This window comes from Balaenoptera physalus (genome assembly GCF_965194825.1).
Source record: "Balaenoptera physalus genome assembly, chromosome: 5".
Lineage (NCBI taxonomy): Eukaryota > Metazoa > Chordata > Mammalia > Artiodactyla > Balaenopteridae > Balaenoptera > Balaenoptera physalus.
Window position 1 is genome coordinate 125,293,278 of NC_138884.1, and position 26,905 is coordinate 125,320,182.

General features: G+C 34.5%; 1 protein-coding gene across 12 annotated transcripts in view; it reads right to left on the reverse strand.

Annotated features, from left to right (window-relative positions):
• LOC309661250 (bifunctional heparan sulfate N-deacetylase/N-sulfotransferase 4) overlaps positions 1-26,905 on the reverse strand; it is an 823,039-nt gene that overhangs the window by 215,166 nt on the left and 580,968 nt on the right. For 11 of the 12 annotated variants that reach the window (XM_082462799.1, XM_082462798.1, XM_082462797.1 and 8 more), the window contains one exon: positions 20,024-21,246. In XM_082462799.1, the coding sequence (XP_082318925.1) occupies positions 20,024-21,001 (978 nt within the window). In that variant the 5' untranslated portion in view covers positions 21,002-21,246. Of the gene's footprint in view, positions 1-20,023; positions 21,247-26,905 lie in introns of those variants that run through there. The other variant, XM_082462796.1, reaches the window with a different exon arrangement.

Sequence of the window (26,905 nt, forward strand, 5' to 3'; positions counted from 1 at the left end):
CCTAACTTTTTTCAACATTTCACTGCCTTTTAATTTTATAAACATTAGTATGTTTCCTAATTCATAATTGGATATCTTGCTTATTACGTCAGCTCTTTTCCTAACCGTGCCCCCAAAATACATGCTGAGGTTTTTCTCTCTTTCCATGGCATAACCAGAATTTAAATGACTTTAGATCAATCCTTAGAATGATTTTTAAATGTTTCTTTTCTTCTGTTCCTTAGAGATGCTGACCCCTGTTACCCTTCTAAAGTAGTAAATTTTTATCTGTGGAATGTCTTCTGTATCCATCCTCTCCTGCCTAGTTCCACTGACACAGGGTTAGTCCAGGTCTTATTATTGTCCGTGTGATTTATTGCCACAATTCCCTGTATGGTGTCTCTGAGGGTTTCTCTCCTGCCTCAAGTCCTCCCACCCATCCTACACTGTTATTTTTCTAAGTCAGAACTTCGATTGGTCCTTCTTGAAACATAAAAAAAACAAAACAACAAAACATCCAATGGTTCTTCATTTGCTGCAGAATGAAACCTAAACTCATTGTGTCCTTTGTGTCACTATATAAAATAATACTAAAATAACTTTTTAGTCTCCCTTTCATATTTTCTACACAAATACAAGATCCAGCTCACCAGACAAATATTGTACCTTCCCATCTCAGAATTTTTCTGAGGGATTCTTTTTGTCTGGCCTATTCACTGGTTGCTGGCATTCCCTTAAATCATTGATGGTCTGGTTCAAATACCACCTTCTCCATAAATTTTTTTCTGGTTACCTTCATCACAATTCAGCATTCTAGTAGCTACAATTCATCTTTTATTTATATCTTGCTTTTGTCATTTTATATAATACATTGAAATTATTTGCATGTATGTGTTTCCTCTAGCAGACCATTGATCTTATCCAAAATTTCCAGAAGCTATTCCTGTGTTCTAGCCCTAATCATATAAAACTGTACTTTTATTGCAGTAGGAATTTCATTAATACATTTTATTGATTGAATTCAGCTTCTCTTGAATCTCACCCATGGCTAATCCAGTTCTATATAGAGTACCATCTCTTAAATAATGTTAACTCTATGACTGCCAGTTATTGACAGACATCAGATAGTTTTGACATATTTGTATATTATTACCAACATTTATAACTGAACATTAGAATATAGTATTTCATATTTTGATATTTAGACAAAAATTCTAAAGTAAACATAAAGAGGTTGACTTACTGATTGATCACATTTAACAAGACTATGAGAAACTTGCTTTATGGAGCTAATATGTCCTGTCCATATTCTAAAAGAAGTTAAATAGTTTCCAAGTGCTCTAAGACTGAGAGGACACGCGTGCACACACACACACACACACACACACACATCACACAAACCCACACACATCTCTTACACATTCTTGATTAGTTAAAATAATGTTCAGTTCTTATTTAATGAAAATCCAGATTTCTATAAGGACATTATAAACCCACATAAAAGAAGAAGAAGCAGTTTCAGTTGAGAGGCTAAAAAATATACTGCAGTTTCCATTTAAAAATTTGGACTTTTTGTTTTTTTACAACCAAATAAAAAACAAAAATACAAATATCCTGATGTTTTAAAATAATCTGTATTCCTTATCATCTATGACTTTGTGTGCATACAGATCAATTCATACACAACTAAACATATAAAAATGTTTTCAACCTTTCACTTCATATCCTGGTATTTGTAGTGGGATAATAGTTAATAAGACCAAAATTCTTAAGATGGAAGAACCAGGGTGTAAAGCTCCTGTTTTCCTACAAACTCCTTAACTTCCAACACCATTTTAAAAAATCAAATTTGCAGCAATTCAGTGAATGGAGATTTAAAAAATCTGAAAAATTACTTTAAAATAATTAAACAACTCTTACAACTTCATCTATTTCATTAAAATATGTTTTCAAGACTCTTAGATTCATTCTGTATATCTGATGTTTAAACAAAGCACTTTTATTAATTTACTCACTAAAGTAAAGATATAGCCAACAACAAGCAAACCATTAATAGTAATATATATGTAGCATTAGAAAATAGACTTGAGATAAATAAAATACATTTCTAAAAAGCTTTTCTTCCTTCCAGTATTACATGGTAAGAACTGAACAGACTAGCTATAAGGAGACAAATTTTCAGATCTTTGGGGAATAATCACTTTTATGAATGTGATTAAATATACAAACACATATGCATATTTAATACATGCATTTGGATGATTTATCAAAATTGAATGCTCATAATGGAAGAATTTAATAGATACATAATACCTAATAATTTTTAAGTTAAGCTTCACTATCTTATGTTAAAAAATATAAAGGTATTAGATGAGCTTGGCAAAGGAACAAATTATGAATTATGATTCCTATCTTAAATTTTCATTTATTAGGGTTACATCTTCTAATGAGGACAGTCAAATTACAAAATATTTGTTCAAATAAAAATATATAGGGAAAAGCAAACACTCTGCAAATGTAATGATCAATGGAAAAATTCAAGATCAAAAGTCAATATTAAGAGGCATTATAGTATATTTGGTAGGAATTAAGACTTCCAGAATTCAAATAACAACCTTCCTACCTTCTGGTTATGTAACTTTGAACAAATTTTTAAACTCAAAGCATCTCTGTTGCTTCTTCTGTAAAATGGATTACTAGAAGCACTCATGACTTAGATTGTTTTGAGGATTTGAATTAAAATCCATAGAACACTAAGAATAATGCTTTGCATAGAGTCAGTAGTAATAAAAATTATTTTTTATTATTGTTGTTTTACCTATTGCTTTGTTTTGAAATGTCCATTCTAACACGTCAATTCCATTCTTTACTGTGGCATCCCTATTATTTCATTTCTCTTTCAGTCAGGTGATCCAATCACAGTAAATATGCTAAAACTATGCTTAAATTATAAGACACCTGGCAGAAATTTCAAAATTTCGAAATCCACTCATGTTTTGTTTCTGAAAACAGATGCATATAGGTATGCAGTTTACATTTAGCATAAACTGTTTAAATATTTCAATTTAGTCCTGCAAGGCTATTATTTTGGCTGACTTAATAAACATATCAATTTACCCACAGTGCTTGAATGAATGACTTGGATACACAGATACACTTTTTTTTTTTTTTTTTTTTTCAAATCTCTGCCCTCCTTGCGCTTATGGGTTTGTTTGTTTGTTTGTTTGTTTTTTAATTTTTAATTTATTATTTATTTATTTATTTATTTTTGGCTGTGTTGGGTCTTCGTTTCTGTGTGAGGGCTTTCTCCAGTTGCGGCGAGTGGGGGCCACTCTTCATCGCGGTGCGCGGGCCTCTCACTATCGCGGACTTCTCTTGTTGCGGAGCAGAGGCTCTAGACGCGCAGGCTCAGTAGTTGTGGCTCACGGGCCCAGTTGCTCCGTGGCATGTGGGATCTTCCCAGACCAGGGCTCGAACCCGTGTCGCCTGCATTGGCAGGCAGATTCTCAACCACTGCGCCACAAGGGAAGCCCCACCTTTGTTTTTTGTGACTAGAAATTTTCTGCATATATACACGCACTTGAGTGCATGCACACACCCACATTAGAAATGGGCAGGGTTCAGATGTGTGTTTATCTAGATGCCTGATGTCTTTTATAGGAATATATATATACACACAGACGTGTTTTCTCTCTGTATATGTATATATGTATACACGTTTGCATTTGTATATAAATAAATATATAGAGAGGGACCCCTTCCCACTTTTTTTTTTTTTTCTCCTTACTGTGCATAGGAAATGATACTTGTATCTTTTCAGAGCTGTCGATTCACCTGAGCCATTACTGTCCTGATGAACAGGACTTTTTTAACTGTTTGAATGATGTTAATGATATTAAATTGTATTATTGCCCTAATTGCTTATTCTTTTACTTGCATTTGAATAGCAAAGTAACGTCAGTAATACTATTGCAGATGGAAAAAATTTATTTGATAATTTTTTTGTGGTGGGCTTGTTGCTATAACAACGGTTTTCAAGCTAAGCACTATAAAACTGCTTTTTAAGTTTGGATGAGCTAGTTATCCTAGTCATATACTTGCCTTTTCTATGTTTTGGTTTCCAATATAGGAAACAATTCTTTTCGTTTTCCTGTTAAATTTTATTACTTTGTTCTGAGATTTTAAAACATAGTTTAACTTTACCCCTGCCAATGCACACCGCCTATTTTTTTCTTTTCTTTTCTTTTCTTCCCTTTTTTTACATTTTAAGACATTGAAATCGAGATGTGCTTTTCTACAGCAGAACACACAGCTTTGAACCGATTTCTTCTGCTTTGAAGTAAATACAGCAATGTTTAAATGTAGCATATTCTGAAACAGTTTCAATTTCAAGATCTCTTTTAATTCCCTTTTTTCAGTAGTACAAAGTGAAATTGTACTCCACAGGAACTCCAAACATTTTTTCTTAAGTAGAGCAGTAAAAAAGGCTTAGAATTAAATTATATAAACTTAGCAGGTAGCAAAAATTAATTGTGTTTTTTATTTTAAAAAATGGTTTCAAAGAGTCAGAACAGATGAGTAGCTGGCACTGTGCAAAGTTCTAACATGCGCAAATGCATGGGCACACACACACACACTCAAAATTGAATTTATTGAGACCAAGAACCAAGAACGTATATTCTTTCCTATTAGCATATAGCACTGAACAGAAAATTATTAAAACCTTAGTATGATGAAGAGAACTGTCCAAAGTATAACTCCATCCCCAACAACCAAAATAAGAAAAAGAAAAAAAAATCAATTGACTTCTCCTGATTATAACAATAAGTACAGTGAGAACTGATCATAACTAAAGTGAAGAGATATTGGAAGGGATATTAAGCTGGGTATGGAATGAGCAATATAATATTAGGGAATAAGCAAAGTTGCATTTTGTCTCTTTGCTCAGAGAACCCTAACCACATACCTGTGGACATCCATAGTGTTTCATTTCATCATGCCTTATATTACCTTCATTAGGGAAGGGGTTCCATATGGTACACATGTGACCATACATGGATGTAATATTTTACAGTGAGAATTACAAAGAGATGCATTTGGTTTTCCAATGAGCTGAGAACAAGCACAGATGTGCAGAGACCAAGGACAGCCATAGAAGAATGTCAAAGCTGTAGACATTATTAACCTAGAGAATTCAATGATTTTTCCTTATAAAACTCTTCTAAAGAAAAGTTTTATATAGAACATTTCTCTCTTAACCCACTTTTTCTAATCTACCACTACCTTGTGTTTCATCCAAATTTCTTTCTTTAAATAAAAGTGCATTCATACAGTTATTCTACTTTCTACTAACCCCTAAAATTAGTCACAAACATTTCAAAGTTTTCTAAGATTTTTAACTAGTAGTAACTAAGAAAAACATTCTACAAAGGCACATAAGGAGCAGTCACAAGAAATCTTAAAACTTTTATAATAGTGTACCTGGAACTCACCTAATCTTACTAGGTAAGCTCTCTCTAAAGCTTTGGTATAGGAGCTACTTGGCCTGTCTTAACTTGAGTTATTCCCATTAAAACTCTAAAAATGGAAGTTTTAGCCATGGCAATCAGAGAAGAAATAAAAGGAATACAAATTGGAAAAGAGAAGTAAAACTGTCACTGTTTGGACATGACATGATACTATACATAGAAAATCTTAAAGATGCCACCAGAAAACTACTAAAGCTAATCAATGAATTTGGTAAAGTAGCAGGATACAAAATTAATGCACAGAAATCTCTTGCATTCCTATACACTAACAATGAAAAATCAGAAAGAGAAATTAAGGAAACACTCCCATTTACCATTGCAACAAAAAGAATAAGATGCCTAGGAATAAACCTACCTAAGGAGGCAAAAGACCTGTATGCAGAAAACTCTAAGACAATGATGAAAGAAATCAAAGACGATACAAACAGATGGAGAGATATACCATGTTTTTGGATTGGAAGAATCAACATTGTGAAAATGACTATACCATCCAGAGCAAACTATGGATTCAATGCAATCCCTATCAAATTACCAAAGGCATTTTTCACAGAACTAAAACAAAAAATGTTACAATTTGTATGGAAACGCAAAAGACCCCGAATAGCCAAAGCAATCTTGAGAAAGAAAAACGGAGCTGCAGGAATCAGGCTTCCTGACTTCAGACTATACTACAAAGCTACAGTAATCAAGACAGTATGGTACTGGCACAGAAACAGAAATATAGATCAATGGAATAGGATAGAAAGCCCAGAGATAAACCCACACACATATGATCACCTTATCTTTGATAAAGGAGGCAAGAATATACAATGGAGAAAAGACAGCCTCTTCAATAAGTGGTGCTGGGAAAACTGGACAGCTACATGTAGAAGAATGAAATTAGAACACTTCCTAATACCATACACAAAAATAAAATCAAAATGGATTAAAGACCTAAATGTAAGGCCAGACACTATAAAACCCTTAGGGGAAAACATAGGCAGAACACTCTATGACATAAATCACAGCAAGATCCTTTTCGACCCACCTCCTAGAGTAATGGAAATAAAAACAAAAATAAACAAATGGGACCTAGTGAAACTTGCAAGCTTTTGCACAGCAAAGGAAACCATAAATAAGATGAAAAGACAACCCTCAGAATGGGAGAAAATATTTGCAAATGAAGCAACGGACAAAGGATTAATCTCCAAAATATATAAGCAGCTCATGCAGCTCAATATCAAAAAACAAACAACCCAATCCAAAAATGGGCAGAAGACCTAAATAGACATTTCTCCAAAGAAGACATACAGATGGCCAACCAACACATGAAAAGATGTTCAACATCACTAACCATTAGAGAAATGCAAATCAAAACCACAATGAGGTATCACCTCACACCGGTTAGAATGGCCATCATCAAAAAATCTAGAAACAGTAAATGCTGGAGAGGGTGTGGAGAAAAGGGAACCCTATTGCACTGTTGGTGGGAATGTAAATTGGTACAGCCACTATGGAGAACTGTATGGTGGTTCCTTAAAAAAGTAAAAATAGAACTACCATATGACTCAGCAATCCCACAACTGGGCATATACCCTGAGAAAACCATAATTCAAAAAGATACATGTACCACAATGTTCACTGCAGCACTATTTACAATAGCCAGGATATGGAGGCAACCTAAACGTCCATCGACAGATGAATGGATAAAGAAGATGTGGCACATATATACATTGGAATATTACTCAGCCATAAAAAGGAACAAAATTGAGTTATTTGTAGTGAGGTGGATTGACCTATAGTCTGTCATACAGAGTAAAGTAAGTCAGAAAGACAAAAACAAATACGTATGCTAATGCACATATACGGAATCTAAAAAAACGGTACTGATGAACCTAGTGGCAGGGCAGGAATAAAGACACAGACATAAAGAACAGACTTGAGGACATGGTGGGGGAAAGGGAAGCTGGGATGAAGTGAGTGAGTAGCACTGACATATATACACTACCAAATGTAAAATGGATGGCTAGTGGGAAGCTGCTTGCATAGCACAGGGAGATCAGCTCGATGCTTTGTGACGAACTAGAGGGGTGGGATAGGGAGGGTGGGAGGGAGGCTCAAGATGGAGGGGATATGGAGATATATGTATACATATAGCTGATTCACTTTGTTGTACAGCAGAAACTAACACAACATTGTAAAGCAATTATACTCCAATAAAGATGAAAAAAAATAAAATAAAATCCTGTTATTTCAAGAGCTCTTGTCTTCCCTCAGATGTTTTCTTTTCTATCTCCCCCTTATTTCCTGTATTGTTTATATTCTATGTAGTAAGTGACAAATACAATATGGTAACAATGGCTATTTTGGTACATAAATCATTCAAATGAAATTCATTTATACTCCAGAGTATTGTTACACGTTGTCAATCAATGTCTTCCTACTTCATTCTGCAAAATTTGCTAGGTCTTTTTTCATTTGTGCCATTTGAAAAAAAATGTTCAACAAGGTTCATTGGCCTTAAGATGAACATCTGTCAGCAGGGACATTCTTATGTCTCAATTTAGTAAAACTTTTTGAAAAAGAGAGCAATTTACTGTATTTCCTGTAAATTACTATAACTTCCTTTTCACTGTGAAAATACAAAGTGTGTTTTTATTTTGAGAGGTCAAGGAGGTAGTCTTCTTTAATCATCAAAAAGTTTCAATCAAGTAAACAATTACCAGCAGTCTAAGAAATTTAAAAACAGAATTTAAATTGTAGTTATGCAACAAAAACTAAAATTTCATTTAAAATATTCAAATAGGATAGAAATTTAATATTTGAAACATAGCTTATAGTTTAAAATTTATGTCTTGAATGTGGGGACTAAGATGGAGCAAATTGTGAGGGCCCATCTTATGTATTATTAAATATTGTTTGGGAGGCTGGTATATATTTGGGAGTTTGTGTAATAAGAAATGATACATTTTTTCTAGCAGCAGTATTTCATATGAATATTTCTCCAGAGACACAAAAAATATTACTTTTTCTTTAACTGTAGGTTGAATGTAGCATTTATAAGAGTGAGAATTCCTTAAAATAATTAAACAAATTAGGCAAACTATAACACGTAAATAAAGTAAGCAAATTTTATCATTTAAATTAGTATTTTAAGTTATTTCTAATTTAGTACGTTGAAAAAGATTTTGGAATATTGCTCTATTTATAATATGTGATATAGTTCAAAAGTTATGAACATTTCTACTTATATGTGTAATGAGGTTAATGTTGGAAAAGTAATAGTGAGTGTGAAGTCAATGCTGAGGTATTTAAGATGAAATGTGATATTTTACAACTTACTTTCAGGTCAATTAAAAGTTTTTTAAAAACTTGAAAAAATATAAAGGTCAGTAAGTATAAGAAAAGCTATTCAACCTCATAAATAAACAGAAAAAATGCTAATAATAACTCATATACAATTTTAGGCCCATCAAATAGCCAAAAAATTTAAAAGTCTGAAAATACCAACACTGGAGAGAACAAACATTACAAAGAAATTAAATTTAGTGAACTAGAGATAAGCATCAATGTGGATGAATATCAGGTATAAAAGTAAGGGAAAAAACTGCAGAGAATATGTATAATAGCTAGTTACCTCTCCAGTGGAAAAAGTAGTATGTGACTCAAAAGGTGCTGGTAACATTCTATATCCTAGGCTAAGTGGTGTGTACAAGGCTGTTCTTATTATCATGCTTTAATTATAGATAGTCCATACATACCCTCTTTAGAATGTATAAAGTATTTCAATATTACAGTAATTAAGAGACACATCAGAGGAATACCTGATTTATCTGAAAAAAAAAAAAAAAGAGGTTAAAATGGCTCTGAATTCAAAACGAGACTCTGAACTCATCTCCTATCATGGGCAGACCAAAATTACAACTATTTACAGAGCAACTCTCTATGAGAATGACCTGGAGACTAACAGAAAAAAATATTTCAACAACTAAAGATATAAAGAGCCACAATGAGATGGGTGGTAGGACAGAGATGCAGTATAGTTAGGATCCACAACTCTGGGTGGCACCCCACAAATGGGAGGATAACCACACAAGGCTGGAGGAATCACAGGCCCTGACTTCAGACTATACTACAAAGCTACAGTAATCAAAACAGTATGGCACTGGCACAAAAACAGATGCATAGATCAATGGAACAGGGCAGACAGCCCAGAAATAAACTCTACATTTCTATAGTTAACTAATCTACAACAAAGGAGGCAAGAATATACAATGGGGAAAAGATAACCTGTTCAATAAATGGTGATCAGAAAACTGGATAGCTACATGTAAAAGAATGAAATTAGAACATTTCCTCACACCATATACAAAAATAAACTCAAAATGGATTAAAGACTTAAATGTAAGACTGGAAACCATAAAACTCCTGGAAGAAAACATAGGCAGTATCCTCTTTGACATCAATCTTGGCAATATATTTTTGGATTTATCTCCTCAGGCAAAGGAAATAAAGCAAAAATAAACAAATAAGACTACATCAAACTAAAAAGTTTTTGTACAGGGAAGAAAGCCATCAACAAAATGAGAAGGCAGCCTACTGAATGCGAGAAGACATTTGTAAATGATATATCTGATAAGGGTTAATATTCAAAATACACAAAACTCTCACAACTCAACATCAAAAAAAACCATACAATCTGATTAAAAAGTGGTCAGAAGATATAGACATTTTTTCAAAAAAGACATACAGATGGCCAACAGACACATGAAAAGATGCTCAACATCACTAATGATCAGGTAAATGTAAATCAAAACCACAATGAGATACCATCTCACATCTGTCAGAATGACTATCAACAAAACAACAACAAATAACAAGTGTTGGTGAGGTTGTGTAGAAAAGGGAGTCCTCATCCACTGTTGGAGAGACTGTAAATTGATGCATCCATTATGGAAAACAGTACGGGGGTTTCTAAAAAAATTGAAAATAGAACTATTACATGTCTGGCAATTTCACATCTGGGTATTTATCTGAAGAAAACAAAAGCACTAATTCCAAAAGATTTATGCACCCCAGTGTTCATTACAGCATTATTTATGGTAGCCAAGATATGGAAGCCACTTCTGTCCATCGATAGATGAATGGATAAAGAATATGTGGTATATGTGTACAATGGAATATTACTCAGCCACAAAGACTGAAATCTTGCCATCTGTGAAGACAGGAATGGATCTAGAGGGTATCATGCTAAGTGAGATAAATCAGACAGAGAAAGGCAAATACTGCATGTTCTCACTTATATGTGGAACCTTAAAAAACAAAACAAAGAAACAGAATGAAAACAGACTCATATCTACAGAGAACAAGCTGGTGGTTCCCAGAAGAGAGTGGAGTGGGTGGTTGGTCGACATAGGTAAAGCAAATAAAGAGGTACAAACCTCCAGTGATTAAATAAATAAGCCACAGCGATATAATATACAGCATAGGAAATATGGTCGATAATATTATAATAACTTTGATGATGGTGACTAGACTTACAGTGGTGATCATTTCATTAAGTAAGCAAATATCAAATCGCTATGTAGTACACCTGAAACTAACATAATATTATATGTCAACTATATTTCAATTAAAAAAAAAAGAAGTAAAGAGTAGTGGGTGGAAATTATCAATCCCAGCAAAGAGCTAGAGAGCAAAGCTCAGGGCAGACATAAAAAAATGAAGGGTTGAATGAAAATAAAATGCAATGTCTATGACTGCTTTAACAGTTTAATCTCTTATCTGAATAATAATAATAATAATAATATATTCTACCTGCCACAAGATTCTATAATCAAGGTGCTTTTCTTCATGATAATTTAATATATTTCAGAACACACTGTATTTCTACAGGGAGTATAAAAGGAGCAAGTTTTTATTTTGTTTTTCTCTTCAGTCATTCTTCAGATATGAAACAATTTTGTAGCATATTTTGATGATTATCATTAACAACAACACTTAGCTGGCCTTAGCTGAAGAGCCTTATAATAATCTGAGCTAACTAATTGGCTAATTAATTAATCACTATTTATATAATCACAGAGAATGACAAAATATACAAAACCAATCAGAAAATATCCCCAGGGCTTTTAAGGCATTAACCATGAGATTTAAAGGCTCTAATAGGGGTTGTTTTCCTCCTTGCTGGGAGGTGGCCAGCTTGGCTGCTCTTACCAAAACATTTTCTAATATCTTCTCTTTCCCATGGAGACAATTGCTACACCTTGAGTAGCAAAATGGAGCAGCATGGACTTTGTGTTCTTCCCCTGGTGTATCAAGAGATTGCTCTCTGCTCAGTAATTATCTTACACTGTGAACTAACAAAGCGAGCACTCAAGTTAGTGTTAGGTCCATTACTATTTAGCCTGTTTTAAGTGCAAATGAATTCAGGGAATGTCTAATCCTAAATTAAAATCTAGTTTGTATATAAAAAGCTTTAAAAATTGTCCTGAGCAGAAAATCCTTACTTGGCAACAGGTCTTGTTTTAAAATATGCTTTTTAAAGAATAATAATTGATTAATATGCAGAAGACAGGTGTAAATGAAAGTATGCCTTTAAACTCCTTGTTTCTAACAAAAAAGACATGTTCACAACAACTGATGTCATCAAGAAAATAAATACATAAAAACTAAGTAAAATGTTCTGAGTAGAATATAATTTCTGGGTACAGTAACTAAAATGAAGATTTAGCGTCTTTGTTCATTTAATACTTAACCCCTATATATCATTACAAATTTCAGAAATATTTATAACATAGCGTCATTTGGTACATCTCACAGTCATGTTAGGAGGGGGTCCTACTGCAATTCTTGTTAATCAAAGGGTCATAAATAAGATGGAAAAAAATTCAAAATGCCAAATTCCAGATGAAAGATTGTGCCTTCTCTGCTGCATGAACACAGTGTGTCCCCAATTAGACATTCCTTTAATTTAATTTTCCTGAGGACTGCTGGTACTTACTGAAGTTTTAGGCTTTCTTCCTTATAACCAATGAGAGCCTGAGGGGATGGCTAACAACTCGGTACATGAAACAATTTTTCAGTCTGAAACTAACTTGTCATGACCTTGAGTTTATTACAGGATATCCAAAATGATGCATTCCACCTGTTTTCCTTCTCATTTGATTCCTTCCCTTTAGTTATCATAACTAAGATTGCAAGTATTAAGCTTGATGGTTTCTAAATCTATATTGCCACCTCTGATGGTGTCTGAAACTCTAGATCTATTTTTTCAAATGCCTACATCTGGATGTCCTATGTTAAGTCATTAGATCTTAAACCAAACTCCTCATCTTCCTAGCACCTTTTCCTCTGCCCAATTCTGCATATGTTTATGGACACACTCAGGCTAAAACCCATGATACTACAGCATCTGCACCTTTTTTTTTTTCTTTTTGCTCCTTCACTGAGCATGTTTCCAAGTCCTGTCAATCCTGCATGGTCTCTCCCAGTCTCCCTTTCCATCATGACTGCCACCAAGCTCTGTCCTGGCTCTGTCAGGCCAGGCTCTGTCCTAGAAGCTTTCCAGTACTTATCTCATTCAGGTCTCATCCCAATACTAAGAACAGTGTTGTTTTCCATCGGTTCTACAGATTTGCAATCTGAGAATTGGAGAGGTTTTCAGACATGTTCGGGGTTAACGAGTAAGTGTAGATGCCCAGACTGATACCCGAACACAAGGCATTGTATTCTAAAAGAAAGCTTAGACATTCAGGACAAATAGTCTGGGTTTGCTCTGCTACTTACTAGCTAGATGAGTATCGATATTGCTACGCCTCATTTTACTCATTCAGAAAATGTACAAAATATTTCCTCTTAGTGCTGTCGTATTAAATGATACACTGCCTGTTAATGATTATCCCAGTGCTTAGTGTCTTTTAATATGCTAAATAAATACTATTTTAAAACATGTATAATAATTATTATGGCCATATAGTTGTAATAGGCTCTTTTAGGTCTTCTCAAAAACATCTCCCTTATTCAAACAATATATTTTTCTTCAATCCTAGATCTGATCATGTCACTGTCTGGCTTAAAATCTTCAGTGATTCAAATGGTATCTTTCTACCCAGAGAGCTCCATATTATGGCCACAACCAAATCTTCAGCATTTAGTCCCACTACTATTTCTTATTTACTTTATCATCCAACTAAGACAAGCAACTTAACATTTGTCCTGATAGTCTCAGCCAAGTCTGAGCTTGGGCTGACCTGCTGGCCAAGAATCTACTTCACCATCTTGATTTGCTAGTGTTCTGTCAAACCATCACAGAAGACTCAAATGTCACCTCCTCCAAGAAATCTCCCTAATTACTAGAAGAAGAAATATCGTTTCCCTTTCTTTGTTCCCATTGCCCATAGTAATGTTGTCATGGCACATATTGTATTCTGCCTCGTAATGTTGATAATTGTGAATGTGTCTTGCCTATACTACTGAAATCAAGAACCGAATATTTCACATATTTGTGTAAACTCTCTAGTGAATAATAATATACAGAGCCCATAGGTGAGAAATAAGTGATTTGAGCATTGAATTAAATTATAAGTTAATATATAAACTGTAAATGTTTTTAGCTGAATACCCAGTTTGGAAGAGATATTACTGGTGTATATTTTCTCACGTTTTTCATTCTTATCATTTAAAAGTGTACTTTCATATAATTTTGACTTTTTTTTTTAAAGTGGAGAAATACCCTATTTGCTTCCATAAAGGAATATTTTTTTGGAAAAATAGTTTTTCCTTCCATTGACAGAGTTAAATATATGGCCACTTGAAAGAATTCAGAAGAAAAAAAAAAACCTGGGACATTTACATTGAGACTTTAGATGAAAGAAAGATAATTATAATTAAATATACCCTGTACAGTGGCTGTCCTCCTCTGAGCATATTTGAGGACAATATTGATTCTGCCAAAATACTTATATGTAGCTTCTCTTTCCAGTCAAGTCAAACTCTACTTACAAGAAACATTTTAAATGCACCCCAATGTTCACAGCAACATTATTTACAATTGCCAAGATATGGAAGCAACCTAAATGTCCATGAACAGACAAATGGATAAAGAAGCTGTGGTGTATATATATATATATATATATATACACACACACAATGGAAAACTAATCAGACATAAAAAAGAACAAAATTTTGCCATTTGCAGCAACATGGATGGACTTGGAGGGTATTATGCTAACTGAAATAAGTCAGACAGAGAAAGATAAATACTGTATGATATCATTTATATGTGGAATCTAAAAAATATAACAAATTAGTGAATATAACAAAAAAGAAGCAGACACAGATATAGAGAGCAAATTAGTGGTTACCAGTGGGGAGGGGAAGGAGGGGCAACATAGGGGTGGGGGAGTGGGTGGCACAAGCTATTGGGTGTAAGATCGGCTCCAGGATGTATTGTACAACATGGGGAACATAGCCAATATTTTGTAATAACTGTAAATGGAAAATAACTTTAAAAAATTGTATAAAAAATTAAAAAAATATATCTCCCAGCTGAAAAATAAATTAATTTAAAAAACATTTTAATTGACACAGTAATTCTCTCTATGTTTATATAGAACATGGATCATTCTTATAAGTCTTTGATAGTACCTGCTTTTTCTTTTGAACCAACTGAATGTCTTCAAGTAGTACATAAACTTCTTGCATCTGGGCACCTAAGGAGGTTCTAAATGCAATTCTTCCCTGGACATCTAAAGAATCTGAGTCAGTGTCAGGGCTGTAGTTTCACACAAGTCTTGCTGATGGGTCCTCTCTCCTTTATAGGATTATTGTTGTGACTGAGTTCCTGCTTCCAGGTCTCTGTCATGTTCTCTCTGCCAAACTCTATGTTGTCAAATTCCACCTCTTCCACTATCTTCTGTTCCTTTTTTTTGTTTTGTTTTTTCAGAAAGAAGACTTATGCTCACAAACCTAATCCATTAATTCTGCTGTGAAATATCCCAATAAATGCTGACCCCCATCTGCCTGGGCCACTGCCTAGCTCTTATGCTACACTTGCTGATTGCATGCTGGCTCACTTGCTTAGAAACTGCCTAGGAGCTTCAGATGCTGCTTGATTAACTCTGACGGGCCATCCATCCAGTTCCTGCTGCCTGGACTGTCCTGCATTGTTGAATCTATACTAGTTGATAATGTATCAAATCTGGAGTCCATCTCTGTTTTCGTCATTCAATTTGCACAATTTATTACTTTTGCACTATAAATCTTAGAACCTATGATTTTCAATGCAGGAAATATGGTGTCAAATAATTGCATAAAGACATCCAAATTAAGACACTGGTAAATTGCTTTATCTGGATCAAACCTTAATACCAGTCTACGTATAGATCCATTAAAAACACTACGTGGGGGAAGGAGTCAAACAAATTAGAGAGCTAGCCACTTATTTTGGACTTCAGGTTTATAACATAGATTTTTTTTTCCCCCTATTTTTGCCTCTGACTCAAAATATACAAATCACTTGTTTTGAGACAAAACTCAAAACTATCCTTAAATTGTTCTTTTTTAAAGTAGTAAGTTCAATTCTGAGACTAATTAGTTCTGCACTCACCAAACAGTTAAAAAACTGTGTAATGATTGTCAATATAATATTTTCAAATCAGGTCTAAGATTACTTATTACATATGTTGAGACATAATTAGATGTATGGGAAAAAACTGTTTCACCACCTAATTTTGGAGTTGACTCATGTACATGAAGATGATAAGTGACAGTTAAGGTCAGTGATTATTTAAGGACACAGTTTCAGCTTGGGTCATTAGGGCATCTGTTGCCTTCTCATAAGAAGTTGGACTTGAGATAGCTTTTGAGATATGAGTAGATTCAAGGAAAGTATTTTAGTGAAGGCTTAGAAGCTGAGAAAAGAGGTGAACGTAAACACTATCAATCCATCGCAGAGGAACAGACAGTGGGCTAGCCTAAGAGAAACAGTGTATGTTGAGTAGTAGTAAGAATAGATGCTGAAAAGGTAAATTGAGCTGGATTACATAGGACCTTAAAATAAAGTCTGGATTTCTCAGGCAGATAATGTCTTAAATATAGTCTTATACAGAGTAGATGTCCAATGAATAAATGGAAGCATTTCTTCAAGAAATCTAAAGACGTATAAAATGCTAATAATGGTGTCTTGTTGCCAACAGAGAGAATAATGACAGGTCAACAGAATTGATGAAAGCATCAATAATATTTATAGCATCAATAATATATTTGATTTCATTGCCAGTGTGGAAGCTTACATTCACCATCGAAAAAGAACATTTATTCTGTCTTAGGGAAACTATGAAAAAAAGAACATATTTTCTCAATTCTATCAAATTTCTATGACTATTCCAAGTGTTACAACCGAGGGTAAAACATTGTTCATAGAAATCAGGTTAGTGGTCTGCAAGAAGACTTTTTAAATTAAGTTTTTAATAATCAGGATGGCCCTTTATTATTTTAATTTTCTCTATAAAATGCATTATCACTCAACTGATATCACTTTGGGAATGAACATTACCTACACGTAAGTAAGGCCATGATGAAAACAAGAGTTGCTTTCAAAACCAAGAAAGAGTAAATTCAAGTGTATAAGACAGCACCCTCCATAGGGTGATGAAGGTCATCTTGCTAATAGAGCTTTAGATGTACAGGAAGTGTTTCATGATTGCCTTGAGGACCACACAGAAATATTAACAAGTCAAAACATGACAATATTTTCTGACTTCATTCATAGCTAATATTTCACAATCTTTCAAAATACAATTAGTTTCTACAAGTTTCTATACATTAAATTTCTCTCATATCTTGAATTTCTAGATACACAGTGAAATTTAATTAACAGTCAGATGACAGTTACTGAAACTGAGCTTAATTTTGCTTGCCTTAGAAATGGACATATTAATTTCTATATCAGTGGCTTTGGTCAGATGAGGGTATGATGAAATAAGATAAAGCATACAAATCTCAAAAAAAAAAACAAACCTAGATATATTGTAGTTTAGATATGGCAGAACCATGTAGTGGAAAGAATATGGACTTTCAAGTTCAGTTGAAACACTTGCATTCTTTTCACTGCATCAAATGCTGTGACTTAAAAACACTAATTCTTTAACAGTATGATCCAGAATCTCTACCTCAAAGTGAGAAAATTGGCTCAAATACTAATATGCTGGTATATGTTTTGTCCATAGAGTGAGGTGGTGCTGCAGTCAAGGCCATGTTTGAATTGGTTGTTGATTGCTCCCAGCTATGTGCTCCCAGTCTAATCATGGGAGTGGCCTGGGGAAGGTCCAATCATGCACATAACCAAGGTTTTTCAACCCTAACCCTCCAGCTTTCCTCAATTTGTTCTATTGAGGAACAGCATACTTCTACTCTCTAATTTAGAATAATATAGAAAAATGTCACTAGCTATCCAATACCCTCGCTCTGGAAAATTTGGGGAGATTTTGAGGGAGGATGGATTTCTCCTCATCTATCAGTGTATAAAGAAATCTTACACCACCAGAAAAGGAACATGAGGATGAAGAACTGGGAGTATGCAGAGCTTTTCTACACACAGTTCAAGATTCTTTCCCACAAAATCATATTTATCCAAAAAATAATAGTCAAAAGAGAAATCAAATTCCCAAGACTAGAACTATAATTTTTATATTGAAAAACAGTATTCCCTATTGACCTATAAGTAACCCAACAAGTTATTTCAGTTCCAGTCAAGTTTCTGATATTCTTTGGTTAAGAGTTCTGAGCAAGAACCAGATACAACACCCAAAGTGGCAGAAAAGAGTATTTTCTTCAAAGTGACAGTTAACTTAGCATGGGCACATGTGTGTGTGTGTGTATAGAATATACAATCAGTATACATATGCACATACATACACACTATATATATCTATATATATACACACGCAACTTTTCTGATTCTTTATCTGTGTGTGTCATTGTTCCAGCCTTTGTTAAATTTCGGTATTCTGTTATTTTGTTTGGGGTTATGTCACTCAAGAAGTCCTCAGTAATCCTTGAATATTAGATGAGTAGTAGTGAATACTATTTGTTTTCTATTGAGAATAAGTGATAGAGCTGAATTTGAGGCAGAAAAATTTGTTAAGAGTTATAAAGAACTTCTTCAATTCATACAGTTTATTAGACTAAAATTAGGAAACTTTTCCTTTCAGGATTTCAGGATAGGAATCACTCAGAGAACCATTTGAAGCACATGACCTTGCCTTAAGTTTTTGATTTTAAAATTAAAATAAAACTAGAATTTACATTAATTAAAAGGAATAGTAAATACAAAAGAGCATAAGTAAAAAAAAAAAAAAAGAAAAATCTAGACAGAATTCAAGAGGGATCACTTAATCCCTTTACAACAATACCCAAAATAAAATATTTGGATCCCAGTCAAGTGATACTTCATTCAGTGGCTCATTAAAAACAGAGTTCACTGGTCCACATATATTTTGAAGATTTTTAAAAAGTTAACTTATTTCACTGGTTTTAATAATATTTTATTATAATGGTCATAAGGTGTTAGGATGGGGAAAAAAAGCTGTTATATTGAGGTTTCATCTTTGGCGGATAAAAAGCCTAATAGCAGAAATAGAAAAAAGATGACATGATCTTAACAATCTCTAGTCCCTTTATTATTCTAAGCTGTGTTCTATTATTTTTGTTTATATGTTTGCTAAAATTACTTGTTCACAGAAAGAATTTGATTATATATCAAACAAGATAGGCACAAGTGAAAGTCTCGAATCAAGATGATAAAAAAGGGAATTATTCTCAGAATACCTACCCACCTTAGTAAAACATATTTGGCTTTTCCTTTATCTGATAACAATCACGGGGTGAATTTGTTATACCACAGCCAATTTGGCCTTAGCCTAGAAGTGCTACCAGTAACACTGCTGTGTTACCCAAAATGACGTGATAATAGAGATAGTGATGGTAGCTCCTGAGGTCAAGTCCAATACCACATCCCCTATAAAACTTTTTTTTTCATATCTATATTTACAAATGTATGAACATTTCATATAGATAAGCACTATGCTTACTTGTTATATAAAAGTCTTGGGCTGCTTCTCTATCTTATATTTTAACCACCATTGTCAAACCCAAGTAGGGCAGGAGGATCTGTCCAGTGATAGATTTTCATGACTGTATTAGTCTTACTGCTACAAACTGCAACATGTGTGGAGTAATGGAGGCTGTTCTATGGGGGGCTGGCTGGGATGGGCAAAATCTAAAAGAGGCAAGGAGATTAAGTTCAAATACTCTTTGGGATATTTTAGTTCTATGCCCCTCTGAAGCATTTTGGGGGTGGGTGAGGAATGGTTAAGGCTTAGTTTAAGTTTTACTTTTAATGCTTATTTTATCTCAAATTTACTGCATCTTAAAGTTTTGAGTAATTAGAAGTCTAAAATATTCAAAATTCTATTTCATCAATACCACAGAGTTAGTGAAAGAAAAATAATCAGGTGATTTATAAATGTTCTTACCTTCACATCTTTGACATTCATCCTTGTCCCTTCCTTCCCAACAAAGATGTCATCAATGTCCACAAGGATATACCTGTCCAAAGACAATGTCAGCCTCTTCCCTGACAAGAAGGAGATGGCATCTATGAAGATGAGCTTGTGCAGCCAAAAGTTTAAGTTGTTGCCGAAAAGAACTCGCTGAATTCCATCATGAAGCCCCAGATCCTGAATCACCGTCGCATAGAGTGGTTTGCTGGAGAAAGATGAAAGGGATTTTTCTGTCTGTAATTCAGTTAAAAGCACAGGCTGGTAGGTTGAATGATTATACTGGAAAATTGTCCAGTCTTCCCCAGGAAGAGGGCCTTTCTCAACCTTGGGGGCTTTGGTAATATGCAGCAAAGGAGACTGAGCGTTGACAAAACAGTCCTTTAGAGCTAGATTATTGAAAAGGTTTAATGGAAAACCTTTTAATTGTGTACTTGGTGAGCTGTTTTCATTGGCTTTATGAAAACCAATTATACTAACACTGTATTCCACACAGTATTTTTCTAAAAGCTCTCGATTCCATGAATCCATGCTGACATACTTCAGAATATTTTCATAAATAACTAAAATATATTTCCCTTTGCCATTATCTGTTAGAGGAGGTATGTCTCCCTTGCCAGGGGCGATGACCATATGGAACTGAAATCGGCTGGACTCCAAGATAGCGATAATATCTTGACCAAGTTGAGAGTACTGGCTCTCCACAAACAGGAGGACAGTAGGATCAGTTTTGGATGTATCAATAGGTTTGACTGTCTTCAGCTCCATTGACCGATATGGTAGGATTTTAACGTCAGTACATTCTGCTGCTGCAGTGGTTTCCATAAGTGTCACTTCCTGTTTATAGCCAGAGTAGAGGAAATAGGCAGAAATGACAATGCTCACCAAGCAAAAGGTGGCTAAGAGAACAATCAATGTTCGAAAATTTCTCCGAAGCTTCACAACAAGATTCATTTTTTAAAATACTGCTTTGGAAGCTTTTTCCAAGTTCTTTTCCTAAAGTGCCATCATAAATAAAGTATGAAATGGTACAAATGCTACTTCCCACAAGTTCATGTAACCATTGCAAACCATGTAAAATGTTTGATGGGATTGCAAGCAAGTTAAAGTTGGAGGACAGTGGACTAGGAAAGTAGAAGTTGAAGAGATTTTGAATATGTCCAATACCAAAGGTTGCTGTAGAGTCCTCTAAACATTACCTGAAAAAGAGGAGAAATATAATGACTAAAACAAAAATAGTAATATAAGTATTTACATGTATACCTATGCTGATATATAAGAAACATACATATTAAGGATAAATTTAGTATGTTAATATGCTAAAATATTAATAACCTGATGTTTACAGTCTAGATTTTACTACTTAGAATGTAGTAGATTTTTTTCATGTCTTCAAGAACATAGACCCCATTTAATTTTGCCAAAATATCCATCTATATAGAAATACTGATTGAGATCATTTTTCAAACTAGTCACCTCAAAAAAAAAAAAAGAAGGTAAGAAATAATGTTTTAGTGTACAATGGTAAAACCATAAAACTTACGGTAAAACCATAAAACCATAAATGGTAAAACCACCTTTTTTAAAACCATAAAACTTGCTTCTGCGAGGCTGGTAGACATTATATACATACAGAATTAGGAAATCAGGTATCCGTGTGGGGTTTGGAGCAGTGGAACATGCTTTTAATTATCTACTTAGGTATCTGGAATTCTAAGGTGAGGGGATGATTTTGTCTCAAATACATAGTAGTTACAGGTTTTTCCCTTTAGTAACATTCTTTTCTGAAGTCACAGGGAGACACTTGGCCTTCTTCAGCATAACAGCCAAAATAGAGAGGATTTCTCTTTCACCATTCTTAGAAGCAAAGTGAGAGAGAAGCTATGGGAGAAAGAACAAAATGGGAAGAGGATCTTAAGATCTTTTTAATGAAACAGAGGTCAGAAGCCTAGATGAGAAGAAAAATCTTGACATGTTTTTCTCAAAGCACATTCCTAAATTTGGCTGATTTCTCTAATTAGAATTAAAATTGTTTTCGATTATTACATTTTATCCAACAGTCAAGTGTTCTATTTCCCTTATCAATTTCTTTTAAAAAGAAAAAAAAGTAGAAAAAAAGAAAAAAAATTAGAAAGCAAACTGCTTTCCCAAATTGCTTCACCACAAATGGACATAATTTTCCATTATTTTTGACTCTGATTTTTAGTGAATTCCTTCCTATACAAATTTTCTTCATTCTTCTCAAAACTGTGTTAGACTAATTAAGGAATTTTCTATTTCCCAGTTTGCCAAAATAGCGTCCCTAGGAAAGTAACCAAAATAGGTTATGTTTATAATCTGTGATACATATACTTTAAGGTGTGTATTATTGATGTACTGTATCATAGAGAATCAAATTAGCGTGTTTTGTAATATGAGTTGTATATTACATCACACTGCAAATACTTTATGAGTTTCTTTTTTATTTTTTAATTTAAAGAAACTGAATAATGATTAAAAGAATATTAGATTAAATGATTAAACATAGTATTATATCACTTTATTTTTATGTTCTGAAACATTTTTTCTACATAGTAATTTAAATTTTATAAATCAACAATAAGTTGAAATGACATTTGTTTTTGTCTTAGATTTTGGAAAAAAAATTTAAAACAATCTCAGAAGTCCATGAGTTAAAAATTTTAAATTTCTACCAAACATTTTACTTCTTCAGATTCCAAATATATAAGTAGGCCTGAATTTTCCCCTTTGAAATAGTGAACCAATTTAAAAAATCTCTCCAGTGATTTCAAATTCACTTTAAAGGAAAATTAACTCCACATGCTAGGGACTTACTAATACGCTGTTATCAAACATAATTTTTAAGATAATTATTTGCTCCCCCAAAACCTTTCAATTTTTTTAAAGTTCTGTTCCCTTTGAATACATTGAATTATTATTTTACTAAAAAGAAATAAAATACAGTGATAAAAAGGCTTAGGTTTGGTATAAAATATATAAACCAATTATGGTCTACCCTCTACTTTTATGTATGTTTGAAAATGTTCATAAAGTAAATTTTAAAATAAAAATCAAATTAAATTATATATGTAAAATAAATATTGAAAGAGATTTGGAATTTGCCAAAGAAAGTTATCCAGTCTTTATTACATTCCATCCCAGACTTCTCCAAGCTCATGTATTTGATTAGAAAATCCATTTAAGGAGACATGGAATCAGTCCCACTCCCACCTCCCCCTCGCATCACCCCACAAAAGTAGAAATCTAATCCACATACTTTGGTGGTTTGTTTAGTATTTTCAGAATGCATTCAATCAGGAATTTGAAAAGAAACTAAGTGCATGCCAAGTTAATATTTGTTAAATCCTTATCTATTCTGACATCAAAAATGCGACTTTTATTTTTGAATGTACAAAGTATGAGATGTCAGTTTTGCATATTAGAACAGTTCATTCTAATATGCAATAGTGAAAAGGAAATAAAAAAGCATATGGAACTAGAATCTGCCAACCAAAAGAATAAATAAAATTTAAATGTGACATTTATTTAAAATTAATATGTTCAGAGTTAGAAGAATGATAGATGCAGAGTACCACCACTGTAGATATATGTTTGACTCTGTGTTTGTGTGCGTGTATGTGTGTGTGTTAATCGAGTGACTTATACTTCCCATTCAATCCTCCTGTTTATTCTTCCCTAGCAAAAACTGGCCAGTGGAGGTGAGGAAGCCTGAGCAATAAAAGATAATGTAACAAGGAAATTTACTTATGTCCTATGCCTGAGATAAGAAATGATATGGTATGCCAAAGAGATATAGTATATATATTTGGGGAGGGGAAAAATTTCCCCCCTAGCCCACTTGGTTCTTTGGGGTGTTCTAACAATTAAAATGAAAAAAAAAAAAAAAAAAAGACAGCAGGAGAAAAACCAAGTTAATTTCATATGTATGGAGGTCTCATAGATATAGGACTTAAGAAGTGACCAAAGCAAGCAGCTTTTAGGCAAAGAAACAATAAATTTGAGAGGAATTGACAAGACAAAGAAACTTGGGCTTGGGTGCTAGTTAGTGAAGAATCTAAGCAGTTTGTTTACACAGCCTTCTCTACTCTGAATTCCCTATCTCTGGTGATAAAGATGTCTCCCTACCTCCTGCTTCAGGGAAGGTACCTTTCACATGGGAGATTTATTTCCTAATTTCTGGAGACAAAGGAGAGGTAGAGTGTTCTTCTTGCACTGGCTGTTTCTTAAGTAACTTTAATTCCAAATAATCAATATGCCACTTTGGCACATTTGGGGTGGCTACCTTGAGCCCCAACAATGTATATTGATCTCTGCCCCCAGTTCCTGGCACAGAGCTCCTAAATCCCTTGTTATTTCCTGGGTGATATGAGTGTCTTTTGTCCTAATGAGGTGATACAAGCAGGACCCTGTGGGGCTCCTGGGCACAAAAGCCTTCCTGTGTCCCCCATTTCTTTGATTACAGGAAATAGTCTTCATTCAGCCTCCATGACCTTCCCTGAGTTCCAACCAGCAGGTTCAAGCAATGGTTCATTAGGGAAGGGAGGGGATACAAGACAAGGGAGAAACAACAGTCAAGAGAAACAACAGTGCAGCCTTGGGGCAAGGTCCTGGTTCCCCAACAAGGGATACACACAATATCTCTGAGCTGTTTGCAAAAACTGAAACCCCTACCAGGCTGGAGAAGTTAACATGTAACGGTTAACTTTGATATGGTGCCTACAGGCACGTAGACCCCAGACTGGTTGGAATCAGAAGGTTGATGATGCTGACTCCCACTTACCTCACCACCAACCAATCAGAAGAATGTCCACGAGCTGATCACGCTCTCTTTGAACCACTACCATAAAACCCCTTACTCCAGGTTGGGACACACAGATTTGAGGGTATTAGCCCACTGTGGCTCCCTTTGCCTGGCAAAGCAATAAAGCTATTCTTTTCTACTTCACCCAAAATTCTGTCTCAGAGACTTAATTCAGTATTGGGGTACTGAGGCTGAACTCAGCTTAAGAGGCAACAGTGAGTGGGTTCCTGGATGGGAGCTGGGCACCAGAAAGACCAAACAACAGTTAGAAGCTTGGAACTTTCAGCCCAGCCCTATCCTCTAGAAGTGGAGAGGGGCTAGAAATGACTGATCACGCCAATGCAATGAAGCCTCTATAAAACCTCCCAAAGTACTGGGTTTGGAGAGCTTCCAGGTTTGGGAACACATCCACTCACTGGGAGGGTGACACACCCCCAACTCTGTGAGGACAGAAGGTCCTACTCTCAGGACTGAACCAGCCCTTGCCCTATGGATCTCTTCATCTAGTTGTTCATCTGTATCCTTTATCATATAATAAACTGGTAAAACTAAGTAGGTGTTTCCTTGAGTTCTGTGAGCTGTTTTAGCAAATAATCAAATCCAAGGTGGGGCGTCATGGGGACCTCCGATCTGTAGCCAAGTTGGACAGAGCCAGGGACCTACTACTTGTGATTGGATCTGAAGAGGGGAGCAGTCTTATGGGACTGAGCCCCTAACCTATGGGGTCTGTGCTAACTCCAGTCAGTGTCAAATTTGAATTGTAGGATGCCCGGCTGGTGTCACAAAGCACTGCTTGGTGTGTGTGGGAGAACCTCACACACCTTGTGTTGGAAGTGTTATGACTGTGACAGTAGTGCGAGAGTAAAGGAGAAACACACAGGAGGAAAAGTAGGTTTTCTATATGCCTATCTAGTACTGTGACCATTTAAAAAAAAAAAAAGGCAAGGCAAAGTGCAAGGAGGTAGGAACACCAACTTAAGCATCTTGGAAAGGTCAAATAAGACAATCGAGATTATTTTTAAAGACACATGTATGTTAAATGAGTCATATAAAATTAAGAATATTCATTTAAAGATAATGGTGAAGACATTAAAATGCTGCTCCAAAAGCCTAAAAATTATGTGGCAGTGTTTTTAAGGAGTCTAGGTGATATGTTAAGTTTTAATTTTACCTTAATAAAATGCATTGTGAAGGATGAACCTGAGACCAGTTAGCAACGAATTGGCACAAACAGGAGCACTTTGTCCGCTTTCCCCTTCCACCATGATGTCGGTCTTTTGTTACCGAATGAATGGACAAATGTGTGGATGACTGAGTAAACTGCATCTGTGAAGAACTGATATTTCCTCAAGCACCATACCAAGCAAGTTAAATAGACTTTGATCCCAATTCTGCTAAATCTGGCTTTCACATATCCTAATAAATCTATTGTTAAAAATTTGGAAAGGGAGACCCTCTCATTGTTTTGGCAACAATCTATCCTGAAATTCCAGTTGTGTGATCCCTGTGCAGACTTTGATGAGAAAAAAAGCAAGGCTTTTTTAGGTGCTGCTTTCCTGGTTCTCACTCTTCTTTTTCTTTTTTTTAACTTCTAATCTTCCAAGTGTGACTCATCATATCAATAGGAGTGGAATAAATAGTTCCCAGAATTTCCCTCTTTTAAGATTAGATAGTATGAAAAAATTATTGTTCTGTGTATCTGTTTTAAAATCGCTCTTTGACTTATTTCCAAACTGTGTTTATAGATTTTCTAAACTACAGTCTGCAAAGTCCATTTACCAAGGGGTCTCAATCATTGTAAATTTTTAGTAATATCTGGTAGCAGCAGAGAAATTAGTAAACAAAGCAACTGCAGGTACTAGAGTGATTTTTGGCAAGAAGGAAATTCAGAAGTAAGCCAGGGGCTAAGAATTGCAATGATTGTATGTGTGGTTGTTTCTTTCTTGAACGTGAACTGATGAACTATACAGAACGTCCAAGAGGCTCTTAAAGTTCAGCTGAAATTGAAAAAAAAAGAGAAAATATTTACCAGCATT